The sequence below is a fragment of the Zootoca vivipara genome, chromosome Z1, assembly GCF_965207765.1.
Source record: "Zootoca vivipara chromosome Z1, rZooViv2.hap1.1, whole genome shotgun sequence".
NCBI classification, from domain to species: Eukaryota; Metazoa; Chordata; class Lepidosauria; order Squamata; family Lacertidae; genus Zootoca; species Zootoca vivipara.
In genome coordinates this window covers 4,802,470-4,825,927 of record NC_142583.1, presented here as the reverse complement: position 1 = coordinate 4,825,927, position 23,458 = coordinate 4,802,470, and the positions used below count along the sequence as shown (strand labels likewise).

Sequence of the window (23,458 nt, the reverse complement as noted above, 5' to 3'; positions counted from 1 at the left end):
CCAACTCATTACTCTCTTTCCATGGAGAGCCCAGACATGTGAGCCTGGCAGGGCCTGGTGCTTATTGGGGCCAGAAGATCCAGGGGCTGCAGTCTCATTACCACTGAGAAGAGATAAATTGCAGTATAAATAAATTGCAGAGCCCATCTTCTTTATCTTCTTCTATATCTAGACACCTGTATCCAAAGATTATGTTGGAGCCAATCTGCAGCTGTGTTACAGCAGAACATGCAACATTTTGATCAGTGAGTTGCTGCCCCATCCTTCCCCAGAATGGGATGGTGGTTCTGTAGTTAAACTAAAACAGAGGGGGAGAGACAGGTTAGTGCTTTCCTATGTGATTTATTGAGTTTGACTGAGTTTACATATATGTCACTTTTCCACAACGAGCTTTGCCCAAAGCAGCTTACAGCAAACACTCAAAAACATCCAAAAACAGAGCACTGGAAATACAAATATACAAAATACAGGCCATGCCAGTAAATTCAAAAAGTATGAAAATAAACAATTTGGCAAACAGCGGAATAAATTCAGCAAAACGAAACAAAACATCTAGGCATAAATACGTAGCAGAACAAGAGTTAACCAACAACCAAGTTTCTGGCACTGCTAAGGAGCCTGGCTTACATGAGGGGAGGGGGAGGTAGCATACAGCTGGTTCCCATAGGCTTACTCCAGAGGAGGCTGACAGCAGCAAAAGGCAAATGTGGGGTGGTGGGGCGGGGCGGGTGATGGTCAGTTTCTTCTCCAGTCTCCTGGAAACACCAACTGCTGGTGCAGGCCTTATTGACTATAATGTGACATATTCTGTGAAGAACTACCAGTCCCAGAGTGCCTTATGCCTGCTGCACAGGCAAGCGGAAGGGACAGCTTGCGGGTGAGACAAAGCACCATAATTGACCCCTAGGGCAGCGGTAGCCAGTGCTGCTGGTCGGATTTAGAGGCCCCAGATATTTGCAAGTGAATGTCTAGCAGACATACATATGTACCATACGGCCCTAACTGGCTGTAATGCAAATCAGACTGGGCAGCTGGAAAGAGCAAGGGGGCTCACAAAGGGAACGGAAAGAAGCTATACGCAGGACACAAATAAGTCCGTCACCTTTTCAAAACAGACGAGGCCTTTCAGGTAATTCACTGAATAGGAAAGCAGTTTTTTAAAAAGCATCCAGAATGAAAATGGGTTCAGCGTAAAGACTGTCTGTGGCAAGTTATGGAAAAGGCTGCCAGATGCATCATGTGACCCCACTCTGGTAATATTGTTATTAGTACTACTGTAGCTAGAAGATTTGAGCTGCTACACTATCTGATTTTTTTTCTACCAAAGATCCAAAAAAACGTAACAGATAAAATATGACTTTGCAATGAAAAATGCCAGAAAAACGAGGCTTTGTGAATTGGGCTGTTTATGTATATTTTGCAGCTGCATTGCTCCATTGCAATTTCTTTTTTAAAAACCCAACAGATCTTTTTAAAGGACCAACCAAAATAGTTTCAAAATAGTCAGGAAGCTTTTTCGAACTCTGTTTCAGACTGAATGTCATGTTAAACAAAACATGCAAAGAAATGCTTTCAGAAATGTAGGAAATGTAATTTCAGAATTAAAATAGAAATGTGTGAGATTGCATGGTATGGAATTGTGTGTGGGTTTGCACTGGGCTCCTCCACCCCCCAAAATGCTGCAGCCTTTTCTCTGTGTCTCTCTTGTCCACAGGCAGTTCTGCAGCAGGTGCACCTGGCAGGACCAGCAATGTGCAGACAGTCCTATGCAGACAGACAAAATGCCTAACCAGAGGGCCTGCCAGCTTAATGGGCTTGCCAAATGGTTTTGCAATAAGTGCAGAGAAACTCAGCAGGGAGAGTCTAGGGTTGCCATATTTCAAAAAGTAAAAACCAGGGCACCCTAAAATTGTTGAGGGTTTTTTTTAAAAGGAAAACCTAAAAGTTGTTGGGGCTTTTTAAGACAAACCCTAAGGCAGGGGTGGCCAACTTCCAAGAGACTGCGATCTACTCACAGATCTACCCCCTTTTGGGGGGTTCAGGTCAAAGTTGTTGAGCTTTTTAAGGAAGGAAAGCCCTGTTTTGGGGGGTTCACATAAAAGTTGTTGAGCTTCTTTAGGGAGGAGGAAAGGAACATTGACACTGAGCTTTTTTTTTTAGGAAGGAAAGCCCTGTTTTTGGTGGTTCAGGTCATTTTAGGGGTCCAGGGCAAAGATGTTGAGTTTTTTTTAGGGGAGCAAAAAAATTTTTAGCTTCTTTGGGGGGAGCCACTGATCTACCGGTGATCTACCACAGACGTCCATTGATCTACCGGTAGATCACAATCTACCTGTTGGACATGCCTGCCCTAAGGTGTGGAGCAACACAATTTTTCGATCGACTTGCCTAAGATCCAGGACAAAGCGCCGCCTTTTGGAAATCCCCCCTGGATGTCAATTCCGCCTTTGAAATCCTGGTAATGTCCAGATGCATGGCAGCCCTAACAGAGACAGAGTCCTGGAAAACACCCCATCATCAGAATCTGGTGCCTGTTATACTCAGGTGAGTGGATGGCAAAGCCTCAGACATACCTACTGTGGTAGCAGGTTATGGGAGATGACAACAGCAGTGTGTTCTTGCTCTCCAGTTTAGTGGGTCTTTTTAACTTACATCACTTATGGGGTAGGAACCTGCCCATCCCTTAAGCTCAAGAGAGAAAGCCCTACTGTGGATCCACCCCAGGAGATCCATCCAGTGACTCCTTTAATGGGTTTTCACCATCTCTTAAGCCAGGCATCCCCAAACTGCGGCCCGCCAGCTGTTTTGGCCTACAACTCCCATGATCCCTTGCTAGCAGGACCAGTGGTCAGGGATGATGGGAATTGTAGTCCAAAACATCTGGAGGGCCGAAGTTTGGGGATGCCTGTCTTAAGCTTTGTTGTTTCAGTAGGCATTTAAAAATCTTATTTATTTGTTCATATCTTCCCATCTACCACTTTATATACTGTAAACTGATTTTTTAAATTGTTTTTAAATGTTGCTGGTGGATCATGTTGTATATGATGTTCTTAGGTGGAAGCAAGGGTTTGAGGGCAGGGGCTGCAGCATGAAAAGGAGGCAAGCAAACCAGCTAAATTAACCCCTTCCGTGGTCCTCGTTGCATCATCAAGAATAAGTCTTTGTTTCCTGGCTAAACAGCCCTATGACCTCTGCAACTTACTAGTGCCTCAAGCAGCTCATTGTAATGGATAAGAAGGGGTGAAAATCAAGGCGTCAGACCAAGTTTAAGCCAATAAGAAATGTGCTTAAAAAAAAAGACTATGACAAGCAAACAATTATTATAGTCGTAATTCTAGACAAACGGGACGCAGGTGGCGATGTGGGTTAAACCACAGAGCCTAGGGCTTGCTGATCAGAAGGTCAGCGGTTCGAATCCCTGTGACGGGGTGAGCTCCTGATGCTTGGTCCCTGCTCCTGCCAACCTAGCAGTTCGAAAGCACGTCAAAGTGCAAGTAGATAAATAGGTACCACTCTAAGCAGGAAGGTAAACAGCATTTCTGTGTGCTGCTCTGGTTCGCCAGAAGTGGCTTTGTCATGCTGGCCACATGACCTGGAAGCTATACGCCGGCTCCCTCGGCCAATAACACGAGATGAGCCCCATAACCCCAGAGTCGGTCACGACTGGACCTAATGGTCAGGGGTCCCTTTACCTTTTTAATTCTAGACAACCCTTCCCAGCCCGCCCAGATTTCAAAACCATTTTTGTAATTACCCATAAGAGAAACTAGGGTATGAAAATACCATGGGAAAACAAAACAATCATTCCCCCAGCTTAAGCCAGGACTTAGGAGTTAAGCAGTTTCTCTCCAGCCCTCCTAGCCAGGGCCGGCCCTATGGCAAGGCTGGGTGGCGCAGGGTGCCAGGCCGCCAGGGGGGTGCCGCGCTGCGCCCACCAGACAGCCGCGCTGGGGAACGGGGCAGGGGAGGCACCGGAGGGATCTTCGCACCATGGCGCCAGATACGCTTAAGACGGCCCTGCTCCCACCCCATTGACAATGGATCTTTTCAGCCCAACTTCTGTTTTCCATGGTAGGTTTCTGGATCCTCTGCAATACTCTCCTTATGATTTCAAGCTCCCTTCCCTCCTCATTCTCTAGCAACTCTGTCCTGTGTGTCTGTCCGCCAGCTTCATTTGTTTTCACACGGTGCTTGGCCCACAAGGGCACACTGGGAACTTGGTGAAAATGTCGAGGGCACAAGTCACAAAATGGCTGCACTGGGGGCCTGAGGGTGAGGTGGAGGTGCCTGATTAAAGGAATCAGACCAAGATTTAAAACCTACAGTTAGCTTTTCAGAAAACCTGTTCAGACATTCAGCACTTCTGTGAATATGCAAGGCTAGGCCTGCCCAGTCACTGTTGTTGTATGTGTTGGTCACACCCCAGGCCTTACGTGAGCAGCGCTAGTCTGAAATGAGCTGCTTCTAGTGCAGCATTCGCATCCCAGTGTTGAATGCCTGACCCACAGAAATGGCCCCCTTCACACGCATGCTGCCACAGAGTCCTTCAAGTGTTTGAGAGGAGAGCTTCAAATATCTAAATGGCTGTCACATGGAAGATGGAGCAAAGCTGTTTTCTCTTGCTCAAGATGGTAGGACACAAGCTTCACATTACCTGGCCTTTCGGATTTGAAACCCAATAGGACATGATCACATCCTTTACATATAATGCTGCTACTCCTCTCTTCCTGTTTCGTCTCTTCCTTTTGAATAGGTTATACCCCGCAATGTCTACATTCCAGTCATGAGTCTCATCCCACCAGGTTTCAGTAAAGTCTGTTGGGTCACTTTGCCACCCTGTATTAAATGCTCAAATTTGTCATAATTGTTTCCCAACTCTGTGCATTAGTATAGAGACAACTGAAAGCATTAATCATTCCCTCCAGTGGCTTCCTTCTTGCAGTTTCTTGCTCTTTAGTAGGTTTTTGGAGTACCGTCTCAGTTTCTGGTGCATCAATGAAGCTATTATCCCCATTACCAGGTGTTCCCCTGTTGTCAGTACTATTGTCTCCCTCCCTGTCAGGATTTAGTTTAGAGTTTTCATATCCTCTTTTCCCTGTTGAAATCAGGGAAGTTTGGATTGTAGCTTGGATTCATTGGCACACGGCAGTATATAAATGCAGCAAGTAAATAATTGGTCTCTCTAAATATTTATTCCAAACCTCTCCTACTTTTCACAATTCTGATTTATCTGTGATTTGTTTGTGTAGATATATCCCTGAGTAGGAACCATTTCAACCATCATATTCTTTGCTCCTCTAAATAACTTACAGTATAAACAAGTGGACCAGCACTGTCATATAAACCATAGCTGAAAACAAGGGGTGGTTTAACATGAATGCACATTGTACTGGTTCACAGTGCTGCAACACAGTTCACTCCTGCCACACCACTAGGACTCAAGTCTGGGTTTTGATGTCTGAATCTGGTCTTGTGGTTTGCTTGGGGAAAACCACAAACGCGGGTTCAGATGCCATTTGCTTCCTGGCAGCGCAGCAACAGCAAGAAAGGAGTGGAGTGAGAACTCATTCACATTACAGTTTGTTTTCAGCTCTGTTTAATGTACAGTGGTACCTCGGTTTAAGTACACAATTGGTTCCGGATGTCTGTACTTAACCTGAAGCAAACTTAACCTGAAGCGAACTTTCCCATTGCAAGTAATGGAAAGTGGATTAATCCTTTCCAGACAGTCCGCAGAGTACTTAAACTGAAGCGTACTTAACCTGAAGTAAACTTTCCCATTGAAAATAATGGAAAGTGGATTAATCCATTCCAGATGGGTCCGCGGAGTACTCAACCTGAAGCGTACTTAACCTGAAGTATGAATGTAATTGGTTCTGGAAGTCTGTACTTAACCTGAAGCAGGGCCGGCTCTAGGCAGACCCCCAGTGCCGTGGCGCACCAGGGCGCCGGGCCGGTAGGCAGGGCGCCGCGCGGAAACCATGTTGCACCCTGCGAGGGCGGGGGCGCCGGAGCGATCTCCGCCCCTCAGTGCCAGGGCGCGTGACCTGCTCGAGACTGTCCTGACCTGAAGCGTACTTAACCTGAAACGAAATTTCCCATTGAAAGTAATGGAAAGTGGAATAATCCATTCCAGATGGGTCCGCGGAGTATTTAAACTGAAAGTACTCAAACCGAAGCATACTTAAACCGAGGTATGACTGTAATGTTCAAACTAGGCCTTTGAATGTAGCGTTCAGTAAGCTTATTTTGTTATTTGCAGTTAGTAGAAAACCAGATTTTAGCCATGCAAAAATCAGCATGTTTTCCAATCAGGAAAAAGTCATATGGTTTATCTGAAATAAATGAAGAAATATTCCAAAGCATTTCTTTTGCATGCACTTGCTCTTAGTTTCTTCCTGTCTTTCTCACGGCTTCCTTCTTCCACATGTTTTGACTCTCTGCTCCTTTCAAGTGCTCCTTTCCCTCGCTTGGGAGCTTCTACCATCTTGCCACTAGCTTCTACTTCCAGTTTGTTCTGCTTACCTGCTGGGTGGCCCACAGGATAAGAACGGAGCAGCCGCTGTAACCACAATTCTTCCCACACATGCTGCAGTTGTGCCAGCTGCTCTTCATACACACACACACTGCTCTTCTCTCACGTGTAGCTATACCACTCTGCAGAATCACAATCGTGCACCACCAGAATAAAGCTCATGGGCAACTGGTGGTCTGCAGCCCACACTTTGAGAAGTCCTGCTTATATTCTTCTGTAAGCCACTTTGCAATTCTGGAGGAATCCAAACCCATGCAGTTTGGGAGGAATGCATATTTACATTTGTGGGTCAGACACATGCTGGCATTCACATACCTTTGGCTAAATTGCAAGAAGATGCGGGTACAAATCCTTCCCAACCCATGCCTTCTTTGGATAGATCTATACATACAACAGTGGCCTGAAAACAACTCCCAATCTTTTCTCCAAGCCAACCACACTTAAATTTGGATGTTATCATTGGTGCTTCCTGAGGCAATGCTTGGAAAGTCTGAAATGCACACATAGAATGAAAAGGAGACCCTGCTTCTAGTTAATCCTCCTCTTGGCTGCCATCTGTCACCTGGTCACATGATGCCTCCCAACTGGGTCTCTATGATATATCCCCCCCCCCCCCCGGCCAGCATACTGTGGCACTTTGCCAGCCTTGAAAGGGTTGTTTTGCACAGGGCCACTGACAGTTGCTGCTCAAAAGGTGCCTTTTGAGTGCCAGATTCTTCTATAGGAACCTGTGACATATCAACAAAGTGAATTGTGTTTTTTTTATTCGAACAGCATTTAAACCTTTCTCTCTCTGGGGAATCCTGATTCTGACTTCCTTACATTAAAGCACTACAGTGAAGGGGGGGAAAGCCATTAACAAGGAATGGAACAGGAGGTCTGTGTTTACAGCCTTGAAAAAGACATTTTGTGACCTCCCCTTCCTTCCGGATCCTGTGCTTTTCTGCTTGTTCAGATTGAGCAGGTAATTATTGTATAGGATACTTAAGTGTGGACTAAAGCACGTGAGAACCTTTCCTGGGGATTAGCAGCCTATGGAGTACATTATTTTCTGCTTCCCATTAATCTCTAGGAAACGCCCAGCACTGAGGTGCATATTGCTGTCTCAAAAATGAACACACGCACATTTTTTTCATTCCCACTGCTATCTGGTATTTCTTTTAAAATGTGAACAGTAGTTTCCTTTCTAATACAGAGAATTAATGCGCTGTGCATTAGCCATCAGCATTGCTTCACTGGATAAAGTGCCTGGACCTTAACGCCAGAGCTGAGTCCATCATGTTTGCCACAGCGCAGACTCTGGAACGGTGCTTTGGGAAAAGAGATGCTGCGTTGCTATTATAACAGGGAACAAGATCTAGCCTTCGTTCTGTATGAAGAAAACTACTACATAAAAACAGCAATTTATTTAGAGTTTCTAATCCTCACGCCGTTCTCCCCGTTTCCAGTTGCTTTTGCCCAGTAAATAATCTTTATGGGTTCACCACAAGGCAGATTTAAAATGCCTCCGCTGCAGTCCCGAGGCTGCAGCACACGGCTGAATAAAAGACTCCAAACAGCATTGAAATTGTTCGGATTGCAAATACATATGTGGTAATATGAACCTACAAAAGGCAAATTCATGCTGACAGGGTTTGCTTAGCGGCAGACAAGCATCTCGGAGCCCAAACCGGCCCCTGGCTCTCTCTCTCCCTTGCACACACAAATCTGTAAACACAAATCTGTGTGCATGTTCCAGAAATAGGAATCTGGCACCATTTTAGCTGCTTAACTGTTTTCAGTGCTGCTGTTCTATACTTCAGATGCTAACTATGCTTCCCCAAAGGTGTGAGACTTTTTAGACACAATTGTTGCAAAGGGGTCTTTTTTTGTGTACATGTCTTTCCCTCAACCTAGTGAATCTGTCAAGGCACAACTTAAAAGCTCATTCAGACAGCAGCCATGACCCCCTGCTTGCAGCAGATTGCCTAAAAGGTAAGGGGAAAAAAAATCTAAAAACAAGTAAAAACTTAAAAGTAGCTTCTCAAAGGCTGCATAGATCTTTTGTTGTTGTTGTTTTTGTTAAACCTAAAGTGTTTAAAAGCTTTAATATTGATGGCCTGTCAACTTTGTCCTGATTCTTTGGCTTTCAGTTAAAAGGTTTTTGTTGTTGTAGCTTATGCAGTTGCTCTGTTGCTATGGAAACGTGACATCAAAATGACGTTTCTCTGTTTAAAAGCTTTTAACTAAATTCCTGCCTGTCAGATGTAGGCCCCATTTTGTGCACTCAAGCTTCAAGCTGTTGCAAAGAGGTTTCATGTGTTCTGTTGTCATTCAAATCCTGTAGCTTCATATGCATGCCTTGCACTGCAAAATCCTAAACTAAAAACTGAAATCTATATTAAGTGTTCTCTTTTAAAACCCTTTTAGGTCAATCAGGAATGGCTGCTGCAGAAATTCCCAGTTATATTGTTTCTTCTCAGACTGAGAAGCACAGGAGGGCCAGGAATTGGACTGATGCAGAAATGAGGGGTTTAATGCTGGTTTGGGAAGAATTTTTTGATGAATTGAAACAAACTAAAAGGAATGCCAAAGTTTATGAGAAAATGGCTAACAAACTCTTTGAAATGACTGGAGAAATTCGACATGGAGAAGAAATAAAGATAAAAATTACAAACATGACATTCCAGTACAGGTAAGCTTCAGTTAATTCCTTTTATTTGGGTGATTTCTAGATATTAATCAGGCTCTTTGCCTTTCTGAAAATATATATTGTAAAGAGAAAGCACAGATGAAAGATTAAAGGTTGTTCATAGGGCTCTTAAAAATCACTCTTAACAGCACCATGTTATCATTCTTAATTTTTCTCCTTACTGCTTTCAAATGGTAGCATAACTTTGGTGGTGGTTTTTGTTAATTACTGCTTTTATGAAACAAGGGAATGCAAAAGATAGTATGAATTATTGTTGTTTATGTTCTTATTTTTAGCTTTCACTTGCACTTAAACTGGCACAGCTTAGATCAATTTTGAACTGGTCTTCTCAAATGTAACTAAATACAATTTAAATAAAATAATTATTGCTAAAAAAAATCTCTAAATTTTGCCATCGCAGACTGAGGAAGTTACCCTCCGGAGGACTAAAATAACTGCATGCCTCACCACTGAGTGACACACGTTGCTATAATTGTAGCTAGCATTAGCGAAGGAACAATTACATTTGCAGACAGAAATCAGTGCACACTGTAAACACTGTTCCAGCTGGGGGAGGAAGCTGAGGTATCTGAAATAAGATAATGAAGTAGTTAGAGCCCATCAGGAGAGGAAGTTGGCTTAGGAAAATGAAATATTTGCAGCCTAGGGACAGAAAAATATTTGCATGGTGTTGAAAAGCATTTTCCTATTTCTAGGTGACATCTGCTTTTAGCTATGTTCTAATTTGCGACAACATGCAATCTCTAATATGGATCTGTTGGAGGTTAACTATAATTCATTAATCTGAAAGACATGATTCCTTTAGTTAATCTCTATTCAGTGCAGGAAAATAGGGATAAAAAAAAGTAACAGGCATCCATGTTAAGTCTGCTTGTTTTGGGTTTTGTGGGCCTGGGTGGGTTAGGTTAGATTTGTTAGAACATCATTTTTTATATTTAAACCATATGCTGTGCAGTCCATGACTCCCTATTAGCATTTATAAATTTGTGTCTTCTTTTTCACTTTGGCTAGATCATCTTAAGATGGTGACCTCTTAAGTTATTACGTATATGTGTTTTGCATGAAACGGTGGATATTCTCAAAATGATGTTTTCACTTACATATCACCTTGCAGGATGGCACCAGCATCATTTACACACGTACACTCTGAAACACATAGTTTGTGCCCTTAGTCTGACAAGAGAGTGAGAAATCCAGAAAGGGTGGGCTGAAGTTTTTAGAACCCACCTTTGGTTCATAAATTGAGATGGCCCCCAAAGCATAAAGGAAAAAGAGGTGAACATATTATTCCATGTCTTTCTCTCACACAACACATGAATGTGTATGCATAGAAATATATCTGCAAACACTATCTCTCACACACATATAATCCATATTTTTAAGAACCAAAATGTTTTGAAAGTACAATACTGGGAGCTTTGAAACCACCCTCTGACCATGACATACTCACAGTACCTTAACCACGGGGACGGGACCCAGAATACAACTGGAATGGAGAGCATCCTACTTTGTATAAATCACTCTATTTCTTTTGCTCATAAACTTAAACTATGCTAAAAACAAAGGCATCTAAAATATTTGCAGACTGAACATTCAAGTTTAAATATTATGGCTTTGTGTATATGAATGATAATCTGGACACATACAGCAATACCTTAATTAATTTCCAAAAAAAGCTGAAATGTTCTGAAGAGCTCTGCTTCACTTCAGTCCAGTAGCTAAGATTCTACAAAGCCTGCTATAGTCCAGAAGTAGAGATTACTAGAGGAATTGCAATTTCTTCCCCCACTGCCTTATTGCATTCAGCTGCGGCTGAGACTGTTCTAGTTCACAAGGGAAGGTGTAAATATCAATTATTATTCATCATGCTGTTTGCAAAATGGAGTGATCTGGATGGGCCTCTTCCTGAGAGAGACTTACGGCAAATACCACTTTTGGTGCTTCCTCTCTTCCATGTTCACAATCAAAAATCACCAAAAAGCACTATCAAGTATGCATGGAAGTTTTAAAAGCGATAAACAGGACATTTGTAACACTTGTTAGCATTTGTAACGTTTAATTTTACAACCAGATGCATGCATATAATTGAAGAACCAAGCAGTGATGCAAGAAGAGCCAAGTGGTCACTATCCAGGCAATACATCTTCCCTCTTACTGGTTAGGCACCGTCACACGAGGAAAGGTCCTTGCTTGGGTGAGGAGTCATCCCACGCTCTCAATTAATACTTGAGCTAAGTGCTTAAGATTTACACAGTTCAACTTTTTTTTTTAGATAAACCAGAGAAAACTGGGTATTGGAAATATGCTGTAGATCAGGCATCCCCAAACTTCGGCCCTCCAGATGTTTTGGACAACAATTCCCATCTTCCCCGACCACTGGTCCTGTTAGCTAGGGATCATGGGAGTTGTAGGCCAAAACATATGGAGGGCCGCAGTTTGGGGATGCCTGCTGTAGATCCTGCAATAAGCCTACGTGCAACATATAAATGTATAAGAATTCTGCTGCACTTTGGTTTTCTGTTGTGGTTCGTTGTGGATAGAGAAAGTGAGAGTTGCACATCAGAGTTGCTGCCTCCCGCCCTCCGTCAGACTTTCCTCTTGAACAGGTAGCATGAATTGCGGAGTGGCTGGGAAGGATTTACCATATTATATAATTCTAATAATAATGAGGATCCACTGTTATTTCAAGTTTTGTTTTAGGAAGACTGTGAGAGAAGGAGGAAGAAGCATCATCATCAGGTTTTCAGTTTGACTACGTAATTGAAAAGGGCATTGTTTTGCTCTGCTTATTAAAAGTATAAGTGCCCCAGTTTATTCAAGCAAAATGATTACAAATCACCTTCCACCACCCAGTAACCTTGCTTTGCCTAGTTGAGAAGCACCTGCGGCAAAGACCAGCTCCTTGGCAAGGCAGTGAGGGTGTTATGGGCAGCTGTCACTTCAGGACTGGACCTCCTCAGCTGTAAAGCATCCAGCTGACATGATGCAGTGGAGCAACCTTGACAGCATGACCCCAAAGGGTGCCATGCCCTTTGTGAGTTTTATTTTGCTGGCGTAAAAAATAAAATAGAAGCTAGGCCTTTGTGTAAAAGTGTTGAGTTGCATGGAATGTTAATTATCATCCGGTGGAGATGTTAGGAGAGGGAGAACAGTTGTTCCATACTCCAGCATGTGAGCCTGTTCTTGTGGATCCTGCCCACCACCCACTCGTTCCATGCTGGGCTTGCAGACCTGTGCTCCTTTTCTCCCTAGGCTCTGGTTATTGTAATGTGGATTTAATGAGTACTTTGTTGGCTGGTTGGCTGCAGTACAAAACAGAAGTGGTTTCTGCTCTAGTATGAGAGCCTGTTAGTGGGACCTGCCTGCTGTGTGAGAGGCAGGAGAGACACCCAAGGTGGGCTAGAGAGAGGGGTGGCTGGATTGGTGCTTTTTTGTTTCTTGGTGCAGGGGTTGCTGGAGTTCCATATATCCAATGTGATTTGTGGGTATTTTGTATTATTATTGTATATGGACCAACGGCCTCGGTCCAGTATACCTGAAGGAGCGTCTCCACCCCCACCATTCTGCCTGGACACTGAGGTCCAGCGCCGAGGGCCTTCTGGCGGGTCCCTCGCTACGAGAAGCCAAGTTACAGGGAACCAGGCAGAGGGCCTTCTCGGTAGTGGCACCCACCCTGTGGAATACCCTCCCACCAGAGGTCAAAGAGAACAACAATTACCAGACCTTTAGAAGGCATCTTAAGGCAGCCCTATTTAGGGAAGCTCTTAATGTTTGATGGATTTCTGTATTTTAGTGTTTTGTTGGAAGCCGCCCAGGGTGGCTGGGGGAACCTGGCCAGATGGGCGGGGTATAAATAAATTATTATTATTATTATTATTATTATTATTATTATTATTATTATTTTGATTCATTTATGGCATTTTTCTTTCATGTTGATATGTTTTCCACTGCTTTGGAGACCTTTTGGTCAAAAAGTGGTATACTGTACAGGCAAATCCCCATTTGCGTGCGATGGGCACTTGTGCAACCACTGATGCACACACTGTTTTGGCAGGGCGTACTTGTGTACGTCCGACTGACACCTGCGGTGGATAGTAACGCAAGTTCTAAATGGGGAATTATATAGCACAGCAACAAATACCGTATTTTTCCATCTATAATACGCCCCCATGTATAAGACACCCCCTAATTTTGGGGACCCAGATTTAAGAAAATGGGGGGAGATGTATCCGTGTATAAGATGCCCCCTAATTTTTGACATTAATTTTTTAGGAAAATAGTCTTATACATGGGAAAATACGGCATATCCAGAGTTGGAGTAGCAAGCACATTAAGGAAGCCTGAGGAATTTTTTCAGGACAAATTCCAAAGCAGCCCACCTGATCCACACCTTCTGGATTAATGTGTATATAGAAACATATTTATCTTTCGGAATCCCCCCCTTGAACAAATTTGACAAGGTGGTCTGGAGGTTACTTTTAATTAAGTTTTACAAATGTATATATTTACAAGTACGTTGTTAGAGGCTGCAAATGGAGGCAGCCATGTTTTTTCCTTACTTTATCCCTGGGAAGGGACAGCAACATCCTTGCATCTCTTTGTTCCAGACGAATTTGCGGCCTTATTTTGAATGTGTGTAGTGCAAACAGAGGCAGCAGCTCTCTAGCTGCTTGGAGTGATGACTTGGATTGGGGGGGAAAAGATAATATTTTATGAAATACCCAATCAGTTCTTTTTCGTAAGAATTTTGTTTGGAATTTTGAGGGAAGAAATTACACATTAATTGAGAAAATGGATAGAATAATCACATGTGAAACTAATATATACATTGTCGTTTATGGAGGAGCAGTCTAGAGTATATGGGTATTTAAATTGCCTAGTACTATATATTATTTTACAGTGTTACTAGAAACCCTTTCTATTAGAACCAATTTTTGTAGAAGTGAAAGGTGTCTAAAACAATTTTGTTCTGTTTTTTAAAAAACCCTTTCACCTGTTATTCTAAAAGATAAAATAAAATTTAAAAATCCCTTCAGATTTCCAACTTTTTCCACTGGGAAAAAGTGAAATAAAACCACCAGAGGAAAAAAGAAGACCAGGAACCATTTGACCCCAATCTTATTTGTTGTCCCCTACTCTTCACATTTCTACTCTCTGCTCTGTTTACAAGGATATTGAGAAGGAAGGAAAGAGGAAAGGACACCTTTATTTCCCCTTTGCCAGGAATCCATTATCCTGCAATGGAGCAATAAAATGCTCAGGTTCAAGACTGACAACCAGCCCCAAATCTGAGCCCTAAAGTGATAGGTTGTACAGCACAGGAGGTGGGAAAGGAAAAGATGTGTCACCCCCCTCAATATGTCCTTTTTTTTTTAAGGGATGGAACTTACTGGAATAAAGTACCGCACCTCATTTTTCACCCCTCCAAAAGTTCTGTGTAAAGCATCCTTGTATATCTAATTTCCACACTTCATAAAATGTGATTCATATTTTTTAAAACATCAAAATTTTCTCAAGAGTCACTGGGTGCAGGAGTTCACTATCTAGATCCTTGCTATGCTTTTCAGTGTGGATTCTTTGATGTCGTAATTGGAGAGAGAGAGAAATCGCCCAAATTGCTTCAGAAAGTTGCATTTGAATATTTTACCAGTTTTCTCTTCTATTTGAATAATTCATTCATAGCAGAGACACAACTTAAGTACTGCACTTTTGCTCCTCTCTTCCCTTTAGCCACTGATTGGCACATGAGCAATGTTATTTATAATTTATTTTGAAAGCTTTTTTACAAGCCTCCAGAGATTAATCTTGTTTTCATTCAGCAGGTCAAGTAGAGTATTAGCAAACAAAATACCATAATAAAAAAAGAGAATCCAAGAGACAGGAATGCTATATTTTGAATGGAAAGAAACTGGAATGTGTATATACTTTTATTGATTGATTGATTGCACTTGGTACTTTGAAAAGCATCAACTATATGAAAAGCCAGGTGTAAACCCTAGGATCCTAGGATTCACATAAGATTCTTAGAGTTCACACATGCATGTAACATTGCTTCGTTACTCAAGACTTGAATACTCACAACTGAGTGTGGGAACTCAAGTTACTTGCAGTTATTGAAAGGTTATTTAATCATACATTTCATATACTGCTCAGTATAAAAAGAAATTTCTGAGCAGTTTACATAAAGTATAACCAGAAAAATAACGCAGTTCATATAAGAATACAATAACAGCATTCAAATAAGACTTCTTAAAAGCTAAATAAAAAGAGCAGAGCCGTATAATGTTACTGTAGGTAAAACAGAGCATTACATAAACAAACAAACAAAAAACTGGGAATCAGTGTATAGGAAAAACTTGTGCAAATATATATGACTTTAAGAGGTGCTTAAAGCTGGTTGCTGTGTCTGCCTCTCAACCCACCTGAGGGAGGCCATTCCTAAGCATCAGTGCTGCTACCAAAGAAGTCTGCTTGTCTGTTGTCACCAAGGGGCAATCCACTGGTCCTTAGATGACTAGTTGGATTTCTTCAGAAGGTCTTGGTCTGTACTGGGGGAAGTAATCTGCTAGGCAAAATGGTCCCCATTTCTTAGAGTACTGTTGGTCTATTTAATTTTTTTTATGGATTACATCAAAGCCATCAGAGAATTGTAGAGTTGGAGGGAACCACGGGCTCATGTAGTCCAATCCTATGCAATGTAGGAATCGGAACTAAAAAAAACCATGCAACCTCTGCTTAAACTCCTCCAAGTAAGGAGAGTCCACCACCTCTCAAAGGCATGTGTTCCCCTGTCAAACAGCTCATACTACCCGAGAGTTCTTCCTGATGTTTGGTTGGAATCTCCTTTCTTGTAACTTGAATCCATTGGTCTGGGTCCTACTCTTCAGAGCAGGAGAAAACAAGCTTGCTGCATCCTCCATGTTGACAGCCTTTACATATTTGAAGCTGGCTAACATATCTCCTCTCAGTCTCCTCGTATCAACCGTTCTTCATAAGGCTTGGTTTCCAGACCCTCGATTATCTTGGTCGCCCTCCTCTGCATAAGTTCCATCTTGTCAATACCCTTCTTGAATTGTGGTGCCCAGAACTGGACACGCGACTCCAGGTGTGGTCGGACCCAGGGAGTTATCTGTTGATGCTGCAATCATCAAATGATGACTGTGTGAATGTTACAATGTTACTAAATGAGGATGTGAAGTTCTATTGTGGGGATTTGAACCGCCGACCTTCTAATCGGCAAGCCCTAGCTAATATGTAGGACTACAGCCTAAGGCTACATGCCAATACTCTCTCACCTGGAAGTAAGTCCCATTGAACTCATTGAGACTTTTCTGAGTAGAAGTGCACAGAAGTGTACTGTAAGTGATGGATAGAGGTTCACCTGCTAATGTTTTGTGTGTAATGCAGCTGCTAAAGGCGGAGGAAGCTGCCCAAAACAGAGAAAATAATTCTTGGCAACACTAATTGTGCAAGAGTGTTCAGTTCTGCTCCAGCTCTGTCAAGGGTAACTTACATAAATGTCCTCAGGGACAATTTTTCTCGGGAGTGGAGGCATTTACTTGTTCACTAGCATGAGTGGTGGATACACAAAATCAAGCTGTAAATGTTAAATTTTATTTCCATAGTAGTTTTAAAAAGTGGGATTCGCTAAGTTTTACTCAGAGTAGATTCACTGAAATTCCAATGGCCTTGATTAAGTTAGGTCCATTAATTTTAGTGGCTCTTCTCTGAGTAAAACTTAATTTAAGCACCCAAACAAACCAAAGTTTCAGCCTTTATATCATTAGTGGTCATTAGTGATTGACTTCTTCATGAAGACTTCTCTGAGAAGACTAAATTATGCTGTTCCTAATGTAAATGATATATGCTATGAAGGATATTTCCTCACTATTATTTCAAGCACTTAATTCTGTCGTTCTTCGGTATTGTCTCTCTGGTTTTGTTTGGATCTGTGTAATTCTTGCTAAATGCCAGGTGTCCTCTTCATCTCACACACAATCTTGAAAGCCTCCTCAATGGAAAAAGCAGATAACTGGGCACTTGGTTAGAGAACGACGCAGTTAATTATGAGTATGGGGTGTCTCCAGAAAAAAACTAATTTGGGGGCATGACATTTGTATCTGTAATTGAAATAGGGGAAGAATTGCTTTCACGTTAGACTGGTTCTTTTTTATGCTTTTTTATGCTTTAAATACCCCAGCCTTATTTTTCAGTCAACAGGATCATGGGGAGCACATCAGAAATATGCAAAGGAAAAAGCGTTTCAAAGCGCCAAAATTCTGACATGCTTTTTCCATTCAAAAGGTGGCAATCACCTACCACCAGCACTTGAAGTGTTTAAAGCTAAACCCCTAGCACAGTTATTATATGGGGCTCAGATTTGGACAGGCGCTCACCTTGGATCTTGGATCTTTGCGCCACGGCGCTAGACGTGCTTAAGAGGGCCCTGCCTGTGTTCCAAATGCTTCATTGTGCTTGGAGGCTAATCTCTCCTCTGTTGAATTACAGATTTGGTGTAGGATTTAATTATTGGCTTCATCTAAATTTAAACCCCACCGGTCTACTACCCTTTGTATCACAAGATTGCCATGAGAGCGCTTGGACTAAAATTGTCAACCAAAAGCTTTACGCGCCTTCACTTTTGCAAGATTGAATATACTGTCCTGCCTTCGGCTGTACTTGAGGGTCAATTTCAAAAAGTTCCGCTGGGAAAACAGTTATGTCCCTGTGGAAATGGCAGTATTGAGTCAGTGGCTCATGTGCTTCTTTCTAAAGTTTTGAGGAGTGAGGTCATTACCCCTCTACTTTTGTCCATGACTGGTTGCTCAAGCTTTGCTACTGTGTCCTTTTTTCTAGCAGATCAAGATGATCAGGTGACATCAATAACTGCAAAAAACAACAACAACAACAATAAAAAGCAGGGGCAGTTAGAATAAGATCTATTACTTGATAATTGATGGAAACCTCCAAAATGTATTTTGTATAGTTAAGTTTTAACCTCTATCTTCAGTACATTTTATTTTATTGCTACGGCTAGTGGCTGATGCAAATAAAGATTCTTCTGGTCATCTATTCACTCAGGCTTTTGCTTAGGTAGAGGTGGCCTTTCCTTATGGATGTGCTGATCTTGTTAATGTGTTATACAGAATTTGATCTGTTTGGTCTTATTGTTTATGATGTTTTTAGTGTAATCTGCTCTGAGATTTATTTTTAAAATACGGATGGGCTCTAAATTCCTCAATTAAATAAAGAGTAACACCCACCCTGTATGAATACACTTCAGCCCAATGATCAAGACATGGGGACTTGTGCTAGTCCACTATGCTGCCTTAGATAATTTCTGCTAAATTGTTTATTTATTGTTTTTAGAATCCACCTTTCAACCAGAAGGTTCACGGAACAATACTCAGGATTATATTAAAAGACTATGAAACATAATATAAAGCCAGTACGTCTCATAAAAAACAACCAGCACAACAGTAAAAAGAGAATTCATTAGTTCAGCTGGCCCCAAACATCTGAAAATGTTTCATAATACCAAAAAGCTTCAAATGTGGAGGACAATTCTATTTCATTTAACAACCAGAAAGCAGGGAGGTCCTGCTCCATGTTGTCATGCTATTAACCATAGTTGTTGATAGAATTACAGCAGTGTATCTCCCATGGACCTTAAGGCCCAGGTTGGAAAATGATGGAAGTGACCCTTCCTCAAACACTTGTGTGCTTGAATAGCATTTTCTGTCAAGGTGTTCTTTCCTGGCCTCTTAGAATATGTCAAGTTCTTCAGCAGAACTGACAATTTCAAGAAACCGTTGCCTCTTGCAAAAGTTTGGAGTCAGAAATGAAGAACAAGTATTTGGTTTGCTTGAATGGGAGTTCAGTTGGAAGTCAATTAATCAGCTGAGATATGCACATTCTCCAAGGCCAGTTGGATGATGTACAAAATGCATTTGAGATATGCACATTCCTTAGGACCTTTTGGAGATTATGTATACTGACCAGGACATGTGCACAATTAATGAACAGATTATAATGTGCACAGCTCAACTTACATCCCTCCCAACACACACACACGCACATACGCACACACACACACTTTTATAGTAGGGTTTTTGAAACCTGCATGAAATTACTATCTGAGTTTTCATGATTATTTCTTTCATTGCAGGAAATTAAAATGTATGACTGATAGTGAAACGCTTGCACCTGATTGGCCTTACTTTAAAACCATTGATAGAATACTCTCTAAAGTGTCAGAGCACAATGATGTGAAAATGCATGACAGTCAGCTGCCAGGTCCTTCAACATCCCAGACTGAGGCATCACAGTCACCATCTGCCAAGTCTACTCCACTCTATTTGCCTTATAACCAGTTCACATATGAAGGGAGAGAAGAATTTTTTGAAGATGAGCATTCTGAGAGCTCTTCCAGCTTACTTTCTTATAAGTTAAGGTAACAGTTATGTATTACTTTGATGTTTTACATATTGGGCCCTATGTGGGATATAGGATGAAGCTGCAAAAATCTATTTCTCTAAGGACTACTTAATTTGGGGGCTTCAGGGGCTCTCTGTTTTCTTCAGCTGTGAAGGGTCTATTAGTAGTTATAGTTTAGTCAGATGTATGCAAAGGGTTGCTGTCTTTTAATGTGAAAAATTATAGGCTCCCATTTGTGGGATTCGAGACCATCTCCATCAGCAACTCACAGGGAGAAGTGATACAGTGAGGTCTCCCCCATCAATTGGACCCAACCTCCATCTGATCCTCCCCTCCTAGAACCATCACAGGCTTATTTTCCTCTTCCCTCACTGCCTGTCCCTTTTTGTATAGTGATCTACCGGTAGAACATTGGATGTCTCTGGTAGATCACTGGCTCCCCCCAAAGCAGCTGAACAACATTGCATTTTTTCCCCTGCACCCCAATGAAACGGGGCTTTCTCCCCCCCCCCCAAAAAAGGGGGTAGATCACCACCAGTTTTTAACTCTGTGAGTAGATCGCAGTCTCTTGGGAGTTGGCAACCCCTGTAATGTATCATAGCTGCCAAGTTTTCCCTTTTCTCGCGAGGAAGCCTATTCAGCATAAGGGAAAACCCCTGTAAAAAAGGGATAACTTGGCGGCTATGATGTATAGCATTGAGTTACTTGTAAGCCGTTGTTTTAAACTGTGAGTTGTCTTGAGGGCATTGACACAAAGACAACATATACTGTAAATGTGGTAAGTAATTAAAAAGGTAGTCCAGCTACCAAGACTCAAGGGGTGTATTTTGACCATGAATGAATGGCAAGACTAGTGACCCTGACAAAGCTCATAAAGTGACCTATTTTGAGTTCTATCTATCACTAGATAGAATTCACTAGACAGAAATCGTAATTCTCAAACTTATAACAAACCATGACTTTGATCTTAAAAATAATAATAATCCATAATTCAAACCAAGATTAATTATGAGTTACTAGATATTAACTTGCACCTTAGTCATGGTTGGCCTGACTAAGCAGCCAAATTCTGTTTCATTGTATCTGAAGAAGTGTGCATGCACATGAAAGCTCATACCAATGACAAACTTGGTCTCTAAGGTGCTACTGGAAGAAGAAGAAAATTTATTTTGTTTCGACTGCCCAAGACCAACACAGCTACCTACCTGCAGCCAAATTCCTTCACCTTTGTGCATGCTCAGAAAATTATTGTTGTAACCATTTAGTTTCCAAAGGAAATGAATAATATCTGTTCGCAATATGCATGTGTGTAATGATTTTACTTTAACCCTTCAATTGCTCATTGACAAAAAATTTTTTGGGTGTGCATGTCAATGGAGCATCAAGCTTCTGTATGCATTTGAGCACTAACTAGATTTGGGCTGGGAGGGGACAATTTTCTTTTGTTTTTTTGAAGGGGACACTTGTTACCTAATTCCATTCTAGGATTTCTGAGAGCATCTCAGTCTATTTAAACTGGAAATGAAAGGAATGACAGAGGTCAGAGGAATATTTTCAGTCATCATGTGATGAACAGCTTGTCAATAAAAATATGATTGACATGCTGATCTACATCTACCCTAAAAATCATAGAACCATAGAATTATAGAGTTGGAAGATACACCAAGGGTCATCTAGTCCAGCCCCCTGCAACGCAGGAATCTCACCACCTCCCAAGACAGACTGTTCCACTGTTGAACAGCTCTTACCATCAGAAAGTTCTTCCTAATGTTTAGTCGGAATCTCATTTCTTGCAACTTGTAGCCATTGATTCGGATCCCATCCCCCCAGAGCAGGAGAAAGCAAGTGTTCTCTATCTTCCATGTAGCGGCCCTTGAGATATTTGAAGATGGCTATCACACCTCCTCTCAATCTCCCTTTCTCCAGGCTAAACATACCCAGCTCCCTCAACCATTTCTCATAAGGCTTGGTTTCCAGACCCTGGATCATCTTGATTGCCCTCTTCTGCACACATTCCAGCAAGTCAACATCCTTCTTAAATTGTGGTGCCCAAAATTGGACACAGTATTCCAGGTGGGGTCTGACCAAGGCAGAATAGTACCACTGCACCATGGCTTCCCTTGATCTGGACATTATATTTCTGTTGATGCAGCCTAGAGGAGCATTAGCTTTTTTGCTGTTGCATTGTGCTGTTGACTCATGTTAAGCTTGTGGTCTACTAAGACACCTAGATCCTTTTAGACCCCTAGTACTAAGTTATTTTAAATATGCAAAGTTTTTCACTAAAAGATACTGCTATGTTCCACCACAATCTCTACGCAGTGACAGACTCCAGGTGTTCCAAGTGCTTTTCCCACGGATTTAGGATATGTGGTTTCATTTACACATATATACGACCTGAGCATAAGATGGATTAGCAGCATCAACGCCCCAACAGATCTTGTTCCTCCACTAGTCACAACTTAAGATCCGGCACAGATCATGCACACCTCTCTCTCTCCAGCTTCCAACTCTCACACACAGCTCTGGCTGTTGTTCACCTATGTAGCAGCCCGTTTGGGCGGGGCGGAGGAGAAAAGCCCACCTTTGCAAAGGAGCTACAGCATTTTGTCTAGCTTCCCCTTGCATTATGCTCTCATAGATATAGGATTGTAGGCCTGGAAGTCAAACCAGGGTTTCATCCAGACTGACCCCACCCCAAACTCTAAACTATACTAAACTATAAACTAAATTAGACTGTTTTGGGGGGTTTTTTGCATTTCTTTTCTCTCATCACTCCTTGCGTTGTTTTCTCTACACTAGGTACATATACAACCAGCAACAAAAGATAACAGCTACAGTGAAGTGGGCTCTAGTCTGTTAAAACATATGGCATAATATACTTGCTAGTCTTTAGGTGCCAAAGACTCTCTGTTGTTTATACTGCCTAACATAGCCAGCCCTCTGGCTATGTTATATAAAGCTTTATTTTCGCATAGAATCATAGAGTTGGAAGAGACCACAAGGGCCATCCAGTCCAACCCCCTGCCAAGCAGGAAACACCATCAAAGCATTCTTAGGAGGAGGAGGCTTGGGACCTTGGGTTGGTGGGATGTGCAGACAAACAGTATTCCCTGTGAAAACAATGCCAAGTGCTGGGTGAGTATATCAAATAATGCTTCCAGTTGGGTTGTAGGGGGGCATGGAATACCCAACAAGTTTGAAAGAAATTTGAGAAACTACAGGAGTGTTCCCTTGCTTTGCCAGGGTCCCCAACAGGGCAGCCCTGCTTTTGCCCAGGCCACGTGAACATTAAATATTACCCAACCATGTGATATAGCGGATTGCAAAAGCAGATTTAATGCCTAAATGTTTGCTTTTCAGAGCTGAAGAGAGACCCGTAAAGAAAAGGAAAATGCAGAGTTGTAGCTTTCAAAAGAAGAAACTAAAGCTAATGGAAGCAATGCTAGAGGAACAAAAGAAACTGAGTAGGGCAATGGAAGAGACTTGCAGGGAAGTGCGAAGGATTCTGGATCAGCAGAACATCATCCAAGTTCAGAGCCTGCAGTTGCAAGAGAGAATGATGAATTTATTGGAGAAAATGATATCTAAAGCCAATGTTTAGTTTCTTTTGCAGTGCTCCTGAAAATACAATATTTATCTATTTTACAGAAATTGCATATCCTAGGATTGCCTCTTCCTTCCAGGTAAATAAAAAATTGTAATGTAATTATGAAGAGTTTAATCAGTGTAGGAGGTGAGCCATCTAGACAACTGGGTGTTTCTTAATGAAATAAAATGTGGTATTGCTTTGTGAA

At 41.9% G+C, this 23,458-nt stretch overlaps 1 protein-coding gene across 3 annotated transcripts; it reads left to right on the top strand.

Annotated features, from left to right (window-relative positions):
• Positions 1 to 898: 898 nt before the first annotated feature.
• Positions 899 to 23,458, top strand: MSANTD1 (Myb/SANT DNA binding domain containing 1). 3 transcript variants are annotated; one of them, XM_088657742.1, is made up of 4 exons: positions 899 to 2,541; positions 8,942 to 9,206; positions 19,393 to 19,677; positions 23,025 to 23,458. In XM_088657742.1, the coding sequence occupies exons 2-4, from the start codon at positions 8,953 to 8,955 to the stop codon at positions 23,263 to 23,265; spliced, it is 780 nt and encodes a 259-aa protein (XP_088513868.1). In that variant the 5' UTR covers positions 899 to 2,541; positions 8,942 to 8,952; the 3' UTR covers positions 23,266 to 23,458. The 3 variants fall into 3 exon arrangements, with proteins under 3 accessions (XP_088513868.1, XP_088513860.1, XP_088513864.1); XM_088657734.1 differs by lacking the exon at positions 899 to 2,541 and adding an exon at positions 8,234 to 8,506; XM_088657738.1 differs by lacking the exon at positions 899 to 2,541 and adding an exon at positions 8,748 to 8,823.

Excerpts from the sequence above, each read along its gene's own strand:
- MSANTD1 (XM_088657742.1), top strand. The coding sequence starts at position 8,953 with ATGGCTGCTGCAGAAATTCCCAGTTATATTGTTTCTTCTCAGACTGAG. Across the intron at positions 9,207-19,392 it reads AACATGACATTCCAGTACAG|GAAATTAAAATGTATGACTG; the intron begins GTAAGCTTCAGT and ends CTTTCATTGCAG. Across the intron at positions 19,678-23,024 it reads TTACTTTCTTATAAGTTAAG|AGCTGAAGAGAGACCCGTAA; the intron begins GTAACAGTTATG and ends TTTGCTTTTCAG.